This window comes from Humulus lupulus, chromosome X (assembly GCF_963169125.1).
Source record: "Humulus lupulus chromosome X, drHumLupu1.1, whole genome shotgun sequence".
In the NCBI taxonomy this organism is placed as follows: Eukaryota; Viridiplantae; Streptophyta; class Magnoliopsida; order Rosales; family Cannabaceae; genus Humulus; species Humulus lupulus.
In genome coordinates, this window is record NC_084802.1 from 65,351,541 (window position 1) to 65,368,945 (window position 17,405).

Here is a 17,405-nt window from a genome sequence, read left to right on the forward strand (position 1 = left end):
ATAGGGTCGTGCCCTGCAATCACACTATGGGCCCATGCCCTGTCCTACGGGTGCTATAGTTTTCTTAGTTGTCAATTTGATAGCTTTCATCACTTGACTCCTTGAGCACGATCCCACTCGAGCCCTAGCGCACACCTAAACACAGCCATAGGTCAAAGTCATCACCGAACCTCAAGTCCGAAAACCTAGCCTCGGGACCAATCCCGAGCCCCCCGGGAAGTCCTAGATCCACAAAACAAGATGGTGGAATCAAACCCCGAACCCTAGGTCAAAATCCCTTAAAAATAACCCAAAAACCCCTTTCTGGGAACAAGGTAGCGCTACAGCGCTCAAAAGAGGGCGCTATAGCACTACAAGCAGAAACGCACCACCCAGAAACAGGGCCTAGCTACAGCGCCCAAAGACTAGCACTGTAGCGCTAGTTGCAGGCAGGCAACTCTCAACTTCTTTTTCTGCGATTTCTTTGAGCCAATCTCAACCCAAACTTCTCCAAATCTTTACCAAACTCAAAATCAAGCTTATAAACACTCTCCACTCATCCCAAGCATCCCAAAACCTCAAAACCCAAGCACATTCATCCCAAATCTCAAAATTTACCATAATTAACCCTAAACCTAGAAATTCAGTCAAACATCAAAGTTAAAGGCTTAGAATTCATACCGTTGATTGAATTTCGACCTTGATTCAATTCCTAGACCTCCTTAGCTTGCTCTTCCTCAAAGCTTGCCCAGAAATTCCCCTAAAGTTCCCATCATTCAGCTTAATTACACAACTTAAACCAGCCAAACCCAAAAACTGAAAACGCTAAAAACTTACCTCAAAAGTTGATGTGTTCTTGCTAATCCCTTGCCAAATCTTCAAGTCCAACTTAGGATCCTTGATGCTCAGCCTATCCTAGCTCTCCACTGAGCTTTGCTCCAAGAAATTTGAAGAGAAATGGTGGGAGAACCACAAACCGCTCCTTTTGGAAAAACCCCTTTATTTTTCTCTCTTTTCTTTTTCTTCCTTTTTCTTTCTTTTCCACAGCCTTCTCACTCTCTATAACAATCCCACTAAGTATATAAAGCCCCAATAAACTCATCTCTAAGAAGTAAATTTACCAAAATGCCCTCCCTACTAATTCTAAACCTTTTTGTCCATGTAGGGCCATTTTAGTAATTTTACCCAATTCCCGCTAATTCCTCAAGTGTCTCTAATATTTTCCCGTTGCTTCCCAATACCTGATAAATCACCAAATAATATTCCTTGATATCAAAATAGACCCCAATATACTCATCAGATTCCTATTTATACCCCAGGCTCGCCCCGAGCCGGGTATAAATTCTCGCCTGGACTTTCCCGCTAATCTGCTCTCTCTGGGATCGTCTTGAGTCACAAATCATAGATACATCCACATCACAATGTGGTCTCAACAATCAGCACATATCAATACAGTTATGCCCAAAATGGCCAAAATTACAGTTATGCCCTTCTAACACAATCAGGGCCTACATGCATACTAATACACATAGTCATGCATCTCAAATAGTCAAATAGTCATATAACATGCTTTTAAATCATAACCATGCATTTTACTCATTAAAGTCACACATAAATCCCAATATGCCCTCCAGGCACACTAATCAAGGCCCTTAAGCCTTATTAGCGAATTTGGGTCGTTACAGGGGGGGCAAATGTTGTCCGTATTTTCACCTCCCAACACGTGGCAACTCACAGTGTTTGCAGCGCCTTTTTGGCGATCCGTCCACAGTTTGTCGAGTGTACAACTCAACAATTTGCACTTCCACTACAGCATCTGACATGGAGATATGTACAACACGCCCTGACAGTACCTGGGGCATGTTCCCCATAAAGTAGGTACTTTTCTGCTGTGGGCCCCATAGATCTCGCCTGGGCCGTGGTCTCTATTCAATGCAGCCCAATGCATTGAATTGGTATTAATCTTCCAATAATAGGAAGAATGTGTAATAATTACAGATGATTAGTATTAATGACCCTAGCCTCTTTAAATATGGTTGAGAATCTCATTGTAAATGGTTCATTTTTTTAGAGAGAAAAAGACATTGAACTCAGAGCAATCTAAACGCTTCTTGAGAATACTCCATTGGAACTTGCTCAACAAGCTTCCAACCCTCTTAATACCAGAGATTTGTGGACTATGGCTCTTTTATAGCCTGAACCACGTATAAACATTTGTGTTCTTGTTATTTATTTCTTTAATCTCTCATTTTAAGGTTGATAGCGAAAAAGACAGTTAACGGTCTTCATTTGTTTATGATATTGTAAATTGTCAAAATAACATTTTAATTCGATATTTTTATTATAATTATTATAAATAATGGTTCCCAAAAATGTTTTTATATTTTAGTTTAGAAAATGTAAATTATTAAACATATTTTTATTTTTTACTTTTTTAAACAAAAATATAAGTTACTAAACACATTTTTTATTTTTAAAAATAATAAACAAAAATAGTTACCAAATATATTTTTATTTTTAAAAAATCAAAAAACAAAAATGAAAATCGTATTATAATTTATAAATTATAATCTACTTCATGATTACCAATCGTAATCACCAATCGTAATCATAAAGTAGATTCTGAATCCTATGTGTCAAGGTTTAAGAAAAGACGAACAATTATCAATTTACGTTTTTTTTTTTATCAAGAAGGAAGAAACTTCATTGAACAAACAGAACATTACAACCAAGGGCAAAACACCCAACAAACAAAAACCAGTACACAGCTACAAACAGCCCCAAAACTCACTCTAGTTACATTGAAGTTTCCTTATAAAGAGCTTATGTTGAGTCGAAATCTTCCTATTATGAACAATGTATAACCTATACTTAACTAAGGTAATAACTTCCTTTGCTATACAACTAGCTGTCAAAGAATAACCATAAAAGATACATCTATTTTTATTCCGCCGTATGCTATAGATCATTGCAGCTAACACCGAGTTCAGAATAGACTCCATGATGCCACTCTGCCCACTGTTGAGCCGAACCACCTAGTCATTGTAATTACTAGACCAAGCTTGAAACCCAAGCCAAGCAAAAATGAAAGACAATATCCTCTTAGATAGGCAGCACTCAAAAAAGAGATGAGTGTGACTTTCTATATGGTCTTCACAAACTGGACAAGATAAGCTATTCAACTGAATATTGAATCTAGATAAATTGTCTCTAGTGAGGAGGTAAGTATTGATCACCTGCCAAAGAAGGAACCTGTGCTTAGGAAGAATCATCCTACACCAAACCGCATTCTTATACTCCACAAGCTGCTGATTGAGTGTACTATTATAAACTTGGAAGGCTTGAACTTCCCTGAAATCCCAGCAGCAAGGACCTCTCTCTTGCTGAACTTACTCCTTAAGTGGCAAAGTTTCCTCCAATACCAGCTGCTGTCCTGTTTCAGAACATAATTCCAAAAATTAACTCCCTTCAAATATATATCCTTGATCCATTTGACCCAAGGAGGTCCTGTTTTTCTGAAACAGCCCAAATGTATTTGGCTAAAATAGCTCTGTTCTAGTTAGCCCCATCCCTGAACCCGAGCCCTCCATAAGCTTTAGGGAGGCAAACCTGATACCAAGAAGTCAGATGAAGTTTACTGCGATTCCCTGAAGCTCCCCACAGAAACATTATGCATAATTTCTCGACCTCCTTAACAATACTCTGAGGCAAAATAAACACACTCATCCAGTAATTTCTGAGGCCAAACAGAATAGAGTGAATAAGGAGCATTCGGCCTGCATAGGAAAAATGCCTACTAGTCCAAGATAACAACTTCAACCTGATTTTATGCACAATAATCTCACAATCCTCATGTTTCCACTTGGTTGGTCTCATAGGAACCCCAAGATACCTAAGAGGAAAGGACCCCTCAGGTAGTTGAATTTCCTGAGCAATCACCCTTCTCTCAGCTGCATTAACTCCACCAAAGTAGATATGAGACTTATTGGTATTGATAGATAAACCAGTAGCCTCACTGAACTTCCCAAGGGCCTCCTTAAAAATGCTCACTGCCAAGAGGGATCCCTTACAAAACAAAATTAAGTCATCAGCAAAACACAAGTTAAGGAGCTTAAGACTCTTACACATAGGGTGATATCTAAATGTAGAAGCTCGAGCAGCCAGCTGAAGGCTTCTGGTCATATATTCTGTAATGAGCACAAAAAGAAGGGGAGACATTGGATCCCCTTGACGCAGCCCCTTTTCACCCTTAAACCTACCTTGCACTCTACCATTCAAAATTAAGGAGTAAGATGTGTTTCTCACACATGTCAAGCATTATCCAGCCAATAAGCTTCATAGGGAAGCAAAAGGTCCTCAAAATATCTTCAAGAAACTGCCAATCAACTGTGTCATAAGCCTTACTAAGATCTATTTTAATAGCACATCTAGGAGAAGTTACAGCCCTACTATAATTCTTGATGAGGTCCTGAAAAATCATTATGTTATGAGCAATCGACCTACCCCTTACAAACGCACCCTGATTAGGCTGAATAAGGACAGGATGAACCACAGCCAATCGAGAACATAACAATTTAGCCATACATTTATACAACGTAGAGCAGCAAGCAATAGGTCTGTAGTCAATAGCCCGAGCTGGATTAGGAACTTCAGGCACCAAGGAAAGAGTAGTTTCATGAAGTTCATAAGGAAATTGACCTGTTGTAAATCCATGAACAATCGCTGAACAAACATCCTGCCCGATTTCCTGCCAAAGCTCTTTAAAAAAGCCCGAGCCGAAATCATTTGGTCCTGGGGACTTAGTGCTAGGAATTCCAAAAAATGCATCTTTGATTTCCTTGCTAGAAAAGGGTTTTAAGAGAAGGAGCTGTTGTTCTATGGAAAGCTTAGACCCCATTTCCATACAATGCAAGTCTATTCTACCAATAGCTGAACTGGGACTGCCTAAATAGCTCTTAAAATGGTCAACAAAATGGGCTACCACCTCCTTAAAATCATCTATCAATGTTCCTTGATCTGTGATATAAGTAGCAATACTATTCTCTGCTCTACGTTTCTTCAAACAGGCATGGAAATATGAAGTATTCATATCCCCCTTCCTAATCCAAGTAATCTTGCTGCGTTGAGCCAGAATGATGTGGTACATGTGCTCCTGTAAAGTAAACTCAGTGGCCCTCTCCTTAACTACCTCTTGCAATCTGAGATCATGAGGATAAACTTGGTCTTGAAGTTGAGCATCCTGGTAAGCCTCCTTAGCCGAATGATAGTTGAGACCTATATCTCCTATAGAATCTCTGTTAAATTTCTTAAGTCTGTGCTTCAGCCTCATAAGCCTTAAATAAATAGCTCTTAGTCCAGAAGCTTTAAGAGGGGCCCTCCAGCTACTCAAAACAACCTGTTTGAAATCTGAATGGCCAGTCCAAAAATTATAAAATCTGGAAAGCATGATTCCCATTGCCTCCATAGGAATATTAGTGACAACACAGGAGCAGTGATCCGAGACAACCTCCCAACTAAAAACAGCCAAAGATTGAGGAAATAGATCCAACCAATCCTCATTCATTAAAACATGATCAATCTTTGAGTAAATCCTAGCTGAACCTTCTTGGTTATTTGTCTAAGTAAAATAAGAACCAATGCTTTTAAGTGCCTCAACTTTGGTATCGGCTAGCCAACACAAAGGATCTGCCAACTCTAGACCAGAAATTGGTTTACCACCTGATCTATCTAAACCAGAGAAAGGGGCATTGAAGTCTCTTAACACTATCCAAGCTCTCACAGTCTGAGAAATCCTGTTAAGATCTTGCCATAAGCTCCTCCTACTCTCTAATATATTGTACCCATAGACAAAAGTTACATAAAAAATACCCCTCTGGCCTGCCAAATTGACCATACAGTGAACAAACTGATGAGACTCCTCCAAAATAGTCACTCCCACAAAGCCTTTCCTCCAAATGATTAAGAGTCTACCCTCAATAGTCGGACTAGAGTAAAACTCCCAATTAGGAAGTTTATGCTCCATGAACTCAACAATTTTATTCCCCCTCATTTTGGTTTCTAACAAACCACCAACTCCAATCTTATTCCTGCTACAAACATCTAAGACTGAAATATGTTTATTTGCACTGTTCAGCCCCCTCAAGTTCCAACTCAGTAGATTACAATTATCCATTGGAAGAACTAGCTCCAAGATGTCCGTCTTTGCCACCCTTCTTCTGCTCCTGAAGAACAACAAACTGATTTATCTGCTTTTGAACCTGAACAGCCGGAAGAGTATTACAACCGGTTATTAGACCCTGCCTTACCTGTGTAGCTACACGTCTTGGAGTTTGCCATTTCTCATCCTTATTTAGTTCCTTTAACTGACCAGACTTGTCCTGCCCTGAAAGCTGTGCCTCCTTAGAATTCTGAACCGAGTTATCCACTACAGCAGTAGCTCCAACAATTTACGTTTTTAATGAGGCCAAAGTTTTCATTTTTTTTTTTAAATTTACGTTTTGCTTCTTTATTGCTAATAGACAAGTTATTGCTTGTTTAATACTCATTGTTTAATTAGTACATTATGATATCTTGTATATGGTAAAAATATTTAAAATTGTACATTAAATTTCCACTAATTTTGATAATTTTTTGTTGTTGATAAAATTATATTAAAAAAAATTTTATCAAAGAAAATATTTCCCATAACAAAGTACAATTTTAAATGATATATTTTACCATAAGATGCTAAAATAATATTAATTGAATAATGAGGTACTAATAAATTGGTAGCAAGATAAATAAAATGACATGTTCAAAAGAAAAGTTACCAGTAAATACCATATCATTAATTATATCAATTATTATTATTTTCAAGTAAAATTATATTATAATATTATTTTATATTTTAAACGTGTAAGAAATTAATGTTGTATCGTTCCACCAAACTTTTCTTGCGGTCATTTATAAGTGTACCAATTTTCAAAATATAAATAAAGTGATTTGAGAAGGATGATAGGAAAATACATTTTACTGTAGTTTATTTTTAGATAGTTATAATTTCATTTTTGTTATGACAAAATATACCGTGGTTATTTATAATATTTACCCCAATTTTGAAAAAATTTGAAATATATATAAGGCTGGAAATAGAGTTTAAATAAGCTATTTTACTTGCATATAAAAAATAAACACATGTGTAATATATTTTTTGAATTATATTTTCAGTATTATAAATTATTAAAATAAATTCAAAATTTTACAAAATATTATAAATAATTACAATATACATCATCATAAAATAAAAGTAAAAATTCTAACTGGATTCCTCTTAATTATATTATTTTTCATTTATTTTTTTTAAAACAGAAGAAATAAATAAATAAATAAGTGTGGGAAAGATTATATGAATTAAAGAGTGGAAAATGGAGAGCCACATGAAGCGTGGTCCAATCAAACACGTAAGGGTCTTAAATCCGTAAGAAACTGGTCAATTATTGTATTAATACCATTAACCAACCCATACGCGTAAGCATAAGCATAGTCCTTTGCCTTTATTATTTATTTTATTTTTGAAAAGTCCTTCGCCTTTATTCAATATTATGATTTTTCAATTTTCAAAACCAGAGTACACTGCACGAAAAAGAAAAAGAAAAAGAGAAAAGTAAACCAAAATGTCCTATTCTAGAAATTGGTTTAGTAAAAATAATAGAATCAAAAGTCAAGCTTAGTCCTGTATATAAATGTTAACACTTATTGCAAGAGCTTCTCATCTGATATATCTAACTCATATCCAAAATGAATAAGAAGTGTGTTGTGTCTCTGTGTATTGCGTTATGGTGTGTTACCATAACTATAGGCCCTGTGTTTGGTTCAGAGGAAGAGTGTGATTTTCCGGCAATCTTCAACTTCGGCGACTCCAATTCAGACACAGGCGGATTGGCCTCTGCCTTTCCAGCATTTCTGAACCCTCCTTATGGGGACACCTTTTTTGGTGAGCCTTCTGGAAGATTTTCAGATGGCCGACTCATTATCGATTTCATTGGTTCGTATTGTATTTTTTTTAGAGCATTACATATTAAATTTTCAGGTTTACGTGATGATAAGTACATCCAAATTATGCATTTAAACATCATATCAATTAACGCGATAATTTATTTTTACCAATCACAATTATTTAAGATCTGATATACTCTTTTAAAAAATAGTGGCTAAATACATCAGTTAGTGTATTATTTTTTATAAAATTTGAGTACTCGTATCATTATTAATATATATATATATATTTATATGCATCCCTGCTTTTAGTTTTGGTTTTGACGGCAAGACAAAATCTTAAGTATGTGATAATTAATTTGGTTTTAGGATTACAATTCTTTTCCCCCCTTTAATTTATTGGAAGAGACATTTGGAATTTCAGCTACAGTAGGCGAAACTGATTAATAACTCAAAGTACTTTAGATGCTCAGTGATGAGAGTGAGAATTTGATCAAATTATACTTCAGTTTTAATCGAATTAAAATTTTATTCAGATCATAATTTAGTTTGACTGGAAGTGGAAACATGATTTAAAGGTATAATTAATGTAAGATTGATTTATGAAAATATAAAAAATTATTTTAATATTAATTAAATGTATATGAAAAGACACAACAGACTAGCATAGTAGTATAGTCAATTAGATTAAATAACATTTAGTAATGGGTAAATGACACTAGGGTCTTAATCTTTACTAATTGTATTACTTAGGTCCAAACTTTTTTTTGTAGCAATTAAATCCTAACCTTAGGTCCTAATGTTATATTTTATTAAATTAATTATAATGTATAAGATTAAGATAAGATTTCAAAAAAAAAAAAATAGCACTCATTTTTTTCCTCTTTAAACCCTTCTTAATTAATTAATTATCACCAAAAATATTATTTTAATAATTGACTTAAATATACTCTTGAAATATTAAGAAATAATAATAAATTATTTTTACATACTTTAAATTTTAAAAGCATTAAATTTATTAAGGTTGTTTATATCTATAACATCATTTTGTTCTCCCTACACACATTTCTATTTAAACTCATCATAAATTGTTAAAAATTCTTTTCGCACATAAAAAGAAAATAATAAGTGTGTAGTGAGAAAAAAAAATTATGAATTTAATAGAAATGTGTGTAGTGAGAAAAAAAATGATGAGTTTAATAGAAATATGTGTAATGAGAAAAAAATAATGAGTTTAATAGAAATATGTGTAGTGAGAAAAAATGTTATAGATAGAAGCACCCTTAATAAATTTAAAGAATATTTTTTTTCATAAATACCCACTTTTATGATTTTTTTTTTTTTTTGTATTTTACATTTTTATGGTCCTTCATGTTTTTACATTTTTACTAAGTCAAGTTTTAAAAAAAAAGATTTTAATGTTTCAAAATTACAAAAATACGATTTATACTAAACATCAACCCACAAAACATAACGTTAAACAAACAACAAGAAAACAACACGACAACAATCTCACAACAACACGGTACAATCTATTGCAGCTAAAAAAAACAAAAAACAATATAAAAAAACTCATTATTATATTTTAAAAAAGCAAAGCAACATACTGCAATACAATATAAAAAAAACAACTTAAATGCAACGCAACAACAACCTCACAATATATAGTGTTGAAAAGGCAATTAGAGAACAATTCATTGCATTAACTCAAAATAAACTAAAAAATAACAAAAAAAACATCAAAATAATTTTCCCCTGCATTTTTAAATGTGTCAAAAATAAACTAAAAATATATTTGAAAACAACTAAACATATATCCAAAATAAACTAAATAAAAAATAACAATTGGAAAACAACTAAACATTAACCCACTGTATACTAACACATTAAAATATAACTAAAAACAACAATTGGACAACAACTAGAAATCAACCCATAACATACTAATATGTTTTTGTTTTTTTTTAAAATCAAAATATATTTGAAAACAACTAAAGAATAATTAGACATCAACATAAAAGTAGAACAACTATATATAAACTTAAACAACTAAAAAAACAATGAAAACATATATTTGAAAACAACTAAAAAACAACATATAAACTTAAACAACTAAAAAAATATATATGAAAACAATTAAACAATAATTAGACATCAATACAACAGCAAAACAACTATATATATAAACTTAAACAACTAAAAAAATAATGAAAACATCTATACGTAGATCTAAACAACACAAAAACAACTAAATTGGCCCGGAAAAATTATCAAAAATTTACTCAATTTGAAATCAATTAGACATCAACAAAAATTATAGGAAAACTAAATATATATATATATATATAAAAATCAACTTGCACAACAACAATAAAAAAAAAATTATATTTATAAAAAATACACTAAAAATACAAAATCAACTAAAAAAACCACAAATAAAAAAGAAACACAATCTCTTGAACCTGCAAAGAAACATAGTATTTATCTTTTTTTTTTGTTATTATTAGAAATATCTATATTTCATATAGACATTGTATGAGTATTTCAAAATTTTTGAAATTGCTGCCAATGAAAATTACATATAATTTTTAGCAATACATAATAAAACTTCAAAATGTAATGATGAAAAAGACAAAAAAATGTGATTATTTTTCTTGTGTTTTTTCAAACTCTGACCACACTTTTTCCACACCAATCCATATTATCCCTTTTTATCTTCCTTCTTACTATATATATATTTATATGAAGTTTTTTGTTTGTGTTGTTTCTTTGTTTGCCCAATGAGTCAGCGACAACAACCCAAGAATCCAGAATATATATATATATAATCGTGGATATAGCTGTGAGTGGAAAAATAGTGAAAGAAGTCAAGAAGCATTACGAGAAAGTATACAGTATATAGTATATTTATATATAAATATTAAATATCACGCAAGAGCATATATAGGACAATGATATTCATGTATATATGTTTTTGGCTATTGAATCTGTTGACGCGGTTCTTCGCCAACAGGTAATTAAAAAAAGAAGAGAAAGGGATTAGTGCTTAGGTTGAACCGAAATAGATAAATGATCTTAGAAATGAAATGGTGACTCAAAATATGTTTTTTAAGTGGTTCAAATGTTAAAATCCTTCTACTCCACTAGTCAGTATTATTGCTATATACTGGGTATTTGATTACATGGTATTTCTTACAATCGAGAATCCAACCTCTATTAACTCCCAAGGTCTCCATATTTATAGGAGAAGGCACCTGAGAGTTGGTAAGAAGGTCATCCCGTGACCTTCTTACCTATCATGTCAACTCTGTGACATTCATGATTAATTCCTAAACCTGACACATAAGTGTGGTCAAATCAATAAGTAAGGAGATAATGGGTCGCACGGCCCAAACCAGTCGTGGGTGTCTGAATACGCACGTTCTTGCCGCGTGTCCGAGAAGTCAGGGGTATATCAGACACGTGATGTCTGATATATGCACGTTTATCTTGCGTGATTGACTTTATAAAAGGTCTCAGCCTCCAACTCCATCTCGTACCACGAGCTGGATGCTTACCTCGACCTGCTGCCTTCGGAGTCCAGACCCAGTCCTTGAGCAATTTTGGCAAACCCTTAGGTTACCTCGAGCTAAGGAGGTAGGACCTTATGACGGCAGCTCCGGTCTTGGAGATGTCCACGTGGTAGCCATGATTAGGCCGCATCTCAGCTCGCTAATCAACCCGTGGAAAATCAGGGCGTACAGAATCTAATATATATATCACACAGTCATGAAGTAAAAACCCATTACATGCATAATTTCATCGTGAACAAGATAATGCAACGAAATTGAAGGTGAGATGGCCACCACCAGTGAACTCTGAGACAATGGTGGAGATGGACTGTGATAGTTCTTTGAGCTCCAACACTCATTACGTGTTGGTCACATGGACTGTCACCTTCTCGACTAGCATGGTTGTCTCTGAAGCACTACCGAATCTTCGCAGATTTCGTCAGTCGACTACCACTGTGGGATAAAGAGTGCCTTGATGCTCCTTCAAGCTTCACAACAATCTGTCGTCGGACACGAAATCTCTGTCATCTCCAAGTCTCCATTAACGAGATCATTCCGTCTGCTGACAAGATCGTATTCCTTCCCTTGCAGACTAAGAAAAACGTTTATAAACCGTAAGAATGTAAACATAAAACAGAAAACGTAAAAAAGAAAAAATATCTGTTACACCATAAAAATAAAATAATTTTTTGAGAAACGGTGGTTACTGTAAATATCTCTAACTTTAATGCTTCTAAAATTTATAATATATAATTTTTTTATTAAAAACAATAAACTAATTAATATATAAGTTGTACGCCCTGATTTTCCCACCGGCTGATTAGCAGGCCGAGCTTCGGACTAATCATGGTTAGTCCATAAACATCCCCCAGGTCGGAGCTCCTGTCTTGAGGTCGTACCCCCCTTAGCTCGAGGGATCCTCAAGGACTCGCCAAGACTGGAGCAAGGAAGCGGGATGCTGAAGGTCGGGTCAGATGCACAGCTCGTGGTACGAGCTAGATATGGAGGCTATGACCCCTTGTAAAGTCAACACACGCAAGATAAACGTGCATATATCTGACATCACGTGTCCGATATCTCCCTGACTTCTCGGACACGCTGCAGGAACGTGCGTGTTCAGACACCCTGGGTTGGGTTGGGCCGTGCGGCCCATTATCTCCTTACCTATCGATTTAACCATACTTATGTGTCAGGTTTAAGAATTAATCATAAATGTCACAAAGTTGATATGACAAATAAGAAGGTTACGAGATGACCTCCTTACCAACTTCCAGGTGCCTTCTCCTATTTCATTCACTAAGATCTTATATCTGTTATGGTTCTACATTTGGCACTAATCTCTTCCTCTCTTTCTCTTAATTTTCTGTTGGCGAAGAACCGCGTCAACATAAGTGATATTGAATATTTTAGAGGTATATTAGAAAATAATTTTTTAATATTTGATAAGTATATTTAGGTCAATATATTAAAATAATATATTTGATAATAATTAATTAATTAATTTGGTTAAAAAGAAAAAACAAATGGGTGCAATATTTTTTTTGGTTAAAATTTGTATTTTACTTTTATAAATTAAATTTTATTTAATAAAATATAAAATTTGAGAGCAATTGGAAGCTAAAATATAAATGTAGTAATCTAATTGCTAAAAAAAAAAATTGAGGAAGTAAGTGATGATGTTATAAAGCTAAGAAACCAAGTACTATTTATTTACTTAATGGTAGTAGTTAATTCTAAATTATGGTACGACTGATTCAGCGGAGAGTTTCCAACTGCCGTACTTGAGCGCATACCTAGATTCCATTGGAACAAGCTATATCCACGGTGCAAATTTTGCCACGTCAGCTTCAACCATCAGACTTCCGAATCGCATCATACCAGGAGGTGGCTTTAGTCCCTTCTTTCTCGACATTCAATACACCCAACTCGTTAGACTCAAGTCCAAGTCTTCTTCAACCACTACTAGAAAAACAGGTAAAAAGAAAAAGAAAAAGAAAAAACAAACCAAAGTAAGCATGTCGTTTTGAACTACCATTTATGCCAACATTTATCTTTACATTAACATATAATCAATTATGATATGTAACAACAAAGTATGATGGAGAAAATTATTGGGTAATTAATTGAAGCGTATAAATTAATCATATATATGTTATTGCAGGGAAAAGTGAGAAAAGATTGAGATTGACGCCGAAAGAGGAGGATTTTAAGAAGGCTTTGTACACATTTGATATCGGTCAAAATGATCTGGGCCAGGGCTTTTTTGGTAACATGTCCATACAAGAAGTCAATGCAACCGCTCCCGACATTGTCAACACTTTCTCAAACAACTTTAAGGTGATTTTTTTTTCTTTCATTTATTCCTAATTTTCATATTTATTTATACTCAATAAATGACAAACATCCTAGATTTTACTAGTAGCATATTGATGTTTGTATTCCTATATAGTAAATACCCTTCGAAGTAGCCAAAATACCTTGATCAAACTTGGATTTGAATAAAACTGTAGTGTAGTTTCACGTAAAATGAATTAAGCAAAATAATCTATATTCTTATGATATATTATAATAAAATATAAATGAAAGTTAGAAAGTTCAAAATTAATTAAGTGGTTTTAAATAAATAGTAATTACACAACCTAATAATTACATAATTGTTGTCAAACACACCCTAAGTGAATCTATTTAGTTTGCGAATAAGTAGGGCACTATAATATTTTTTTTCTTATTTTAAAAACTATTGTATATTTATTATAATATTATACGTTTAATAATGGCATAACCATTACGTAATCACACATTATTGCTATGAGTGTTCTCTTTTTTTTCTTTTTCTTTTCTTTCTTTATCAAACCCAACAATTATTATCTCTATACTTGATATGTGATAATACACGAATGGATAGACGTTGAATATTGTCTCGTTACGAAACAGACCCGTTAAACTCTATAATAGTAATAATGTATTATTGGAGGTTATTACAACCAATGTACATGTGATAGTAATTTATGTACTTAAATTTCAAATTTATTAAAAGATTATTTGAAATAGTGATCAGTCAAAGTGATATATCTCTTCTATATAAAACGTATTTAGGTAAATGAAATTCTTAATTATAATAATTTTTTTTTCTCATTAATTTTAACGGAATATTCTTATATTTAACGGTAGATTATAAATCTCATTTAAACTTAAATAAATAAATTAATTAATTAAAATAAGATATTTTTGAGATATTTTACAATAATAATAAAACTATATATTTTATAACTTAAATAAAATTTAATTAAACTTAAATTTAATATTATATTAAACATATAATATATAATTTTTTTGTTATTACTGTCAAATTAAAAAATTAAAACAAACATAAATTTAAATAAAAATTAATTAATTAAAATATAATATTTTAAAGATATTTATGATAATTTAAATAATTAAATCATATTTATTTAAAAATAATAAAGACATATATATATCATTTTTTTTATCTTATAAATTTGTGTGATAGTTTAATTTTTTTTAAGTGATTGAAGATTTTTTTCTTCATCAAATTCACTAAAGGACATTGTGAGATACATTAGAAACTAAAAATAGTTGATGAATGTATACTACTATCTACACTGTGACTTTTTCTATTCTTATTTTATTTCAATTATTAATTTCTTTTTAAAATATTATTGTATTATATATATATATGTCATGTAGTCATGTAAATATATATTTATGTCAACGTTGTGTTTAGATGTCATATATTTAGAGAATATTGATATAAATATATATAATAGAATGATGAGCCCGTTTTTATTAAAATTATAGATAATGATTACAACTTTGAAACTAAGCAAACGTGCATTGCACATTGCTTCTATCCAGTATATATTATATTTTGAAAAACAAAGTGATATTTTCAAATGTAAATTACTATAGAGGCTTTAAGAAAAAATTATAAATAATGAAAAAAGATTACAAAATGATTAGGAATACATAATAAAACTGGTCCCTTATGGCATACGAAGTTTAAAAATCTATGAAAGTGTTTAAAATGGTCATTAATTATAGAGAGGAAGTTTGGATGGTACAGAATATATACAACATTTCAGGGGGCAAATCATTTTGGATTCACAACACAGGGCCAATAGGTTGCCTTCCCTACATTTTGGAGAATTTTCAGTCAGCTGAAAGAGACGAGGTTGGGTGCGCAAAGCCTTTCAATGAAGTAGCTCAGTACTTTAACCACGTTTTGAAGCAAGCGGTAGCTCAGCTCAGGAACGACTTTCCTTCCGCTTCAATCACATATGTGGATGTCTACTCCGCCAAATACTCCTTGTTTACACATCCTGAAAAATATGGTAACAAACACCTTACCAAAATCATCTTTTCTTTAAACGTTATTTTGTATATTGATATAATATTTTGCAAACTATCTTGAATCTAGACATTGTTTGGATTTCAGACAGAGACAATTTGTAAAAAAATATCAAAACAAGACCAAAATATAAAATAGACTCTAAAAATGTTTTATCCTAACATATGATTTATAATTATATAATACAAGACTTTATTATATAATTTTGAGTTATTAATAATAAATATATATATATATAAATTACTTTACTTATTATTATTTCAGGATTTGAACAACCCTTGGTGGCTTGTTGTGGGTATGGAGGGAAGTACAACTATAGTGTTGGATGTGGAGGAACAACAACTACTGTTAATGGAACACAAATAACTGTGGGTTCGTGCAGACGACCCTTTGTTAAAGTTAATTGGGATGGAATTCATTACACTGAGGCAGCTAACAAGCATGTGTTCGACAAAATATCAACTGGGGCTTTCTCTCATCCACCTCGTCCTTTGAAAAGGGCATGCTACAACTCTTATTAGGTTAAATAACTATGGACACTTGCTTCATGTAATGTTTTGATGTTGGTTTTGTAATAAAGTAAAATGATGATGATGAAAATTTTCTCGAGGTATACCTCATGATTCTAGAAAGTATTCATCATCTATTTATTAACTTTTACAAATAATAATAAAAATATAAAATGTTACTAAATCTTAAATAGATTGGTTGGGCATTGATCTTGTGTTGCTCGATCGTAATTTAATGGAACTTATCTCATTGGATTTTTGAGTCATTTGATCATTTTAATAGCATCGTTGATAGAATTATACAAGATTAAACAAGAGATAGATATTTGTCGTGTGATTCAGTCATTATCTCGAACTTATGTTTATTGTGGTGTTGCCCTATTTCAATAAATTAGTACAAAATAAGAGAAAGAGTGTTCACTCATCACTACCATACACTCGGCCTTTGATGATAAGTAGTAGCATTGCCTATCATCAAAAGACTCTAGACATCAAGCAATTGATCGATGTTAAAGACCCTGATATCCTATCGGGAGTTGTGGCGTCGAGCAATACTCATGTCAAGTTATGCTAATAGCTCGACGTCCTACCTAAAAAAAATTTAAGAGCATTATTCGATTAATGGTGAGACCACCAAATCTTTCACACTTTCCTGTGCAACATCTTTATGTGTCATCTTATCATATTATTGTAGTAGTGCCACTCTGAAGTCTCTTACCCTTCTATGTCTAGTGTGGGAAGTTTAGGTGATTTCTATCCATCAACTAAAAATGGTAGTTCCTATAATTCTTATTGGATATTTATTCAACAAACAGATCAATCTAAATACTTAAATGTTCAAACACATCAAAGATATGATTAGTGAAATTTTAACAGATCAAACCAGCAAGAATATAAAACTAGAAATCAAAGAAAGAACAACACATAATTTTTATCCTGATTCCGGTCCTAGAGATCAATTTGATCACTAGTCATACTTCAGCTGAGCATCATCATCTCAAATAATCCAATAATAATAATCTG

The 17,405-nt window shown here is 32.6% G+C and overlaps 1 protein-coding gene across 2 annotated transcripts; it reads left to right on the forward strand.

The window, feature by feature from the left end:
• The first annotated feature begins 7,628 nt into the window (after positions 1–7,628).
• LOC133803319 (esterase-like) lies at positions 7,629–16,573 on the forward strand. 2 transcript variants are annotated; one of them, XM_062241312.1, is made up of 5 exons: positions 7,631–8,002; positions 13,263–13,478; positions 13,666–13,841; positions 15,589–15,856; positions 16,138–16,573. In XM_062241312.1, the coding sequence occupies exons 1-5, from the start codon at positions 7,756–7,758 to the stop codon at positions 16,392–16,394; spliced, it is 1,164 nt and encodes a 387-aa protein (XP_062097296.1). In that variant the 5' UTR covers positions 7,631–7,755; the 3' UTR covers positions 16,395–16,573. The 2 variants fall into 2 exon arrangements, with proteins under 2 accessions (XP_062097297.1, XP_062097296.1); XM_062241313.1 differs by lacking the exon at positions 13,263–13,478 and having other exon boundaries at positions 7,629–8,002.
• The last annotated feature ends 832 nt before the right edge of the window (positions 16,574–17,405 follow it).

What these genes read in the sequence shown, in the direction of transcription:
- LOC133803319 (XM_062241312.1), top strand. Translation starts at nt 7,756, where the DNA reads ATGAATAAGAAGTGTGTTGTGTCTCTGTGTATTGCGTTATGGTGTGTT. An exon ending in ACTCATTATCGATTTCATTG is followed by an intron (nt 8,003 to 13,262) that starts GTTCGTATTGTA and finishes CGACTGATTCAG; the next exon opens with CGGAGAGTTTCCAACTGCCG. An exon ending in TACACATCCTGAAAAATATG is followed by an intron (nt 15,857 to 16,137) that starts GTAACAAACACC and finishes TTATTATTTCAG; the next exon opens with GATTTGAACAACCCTTGGTG.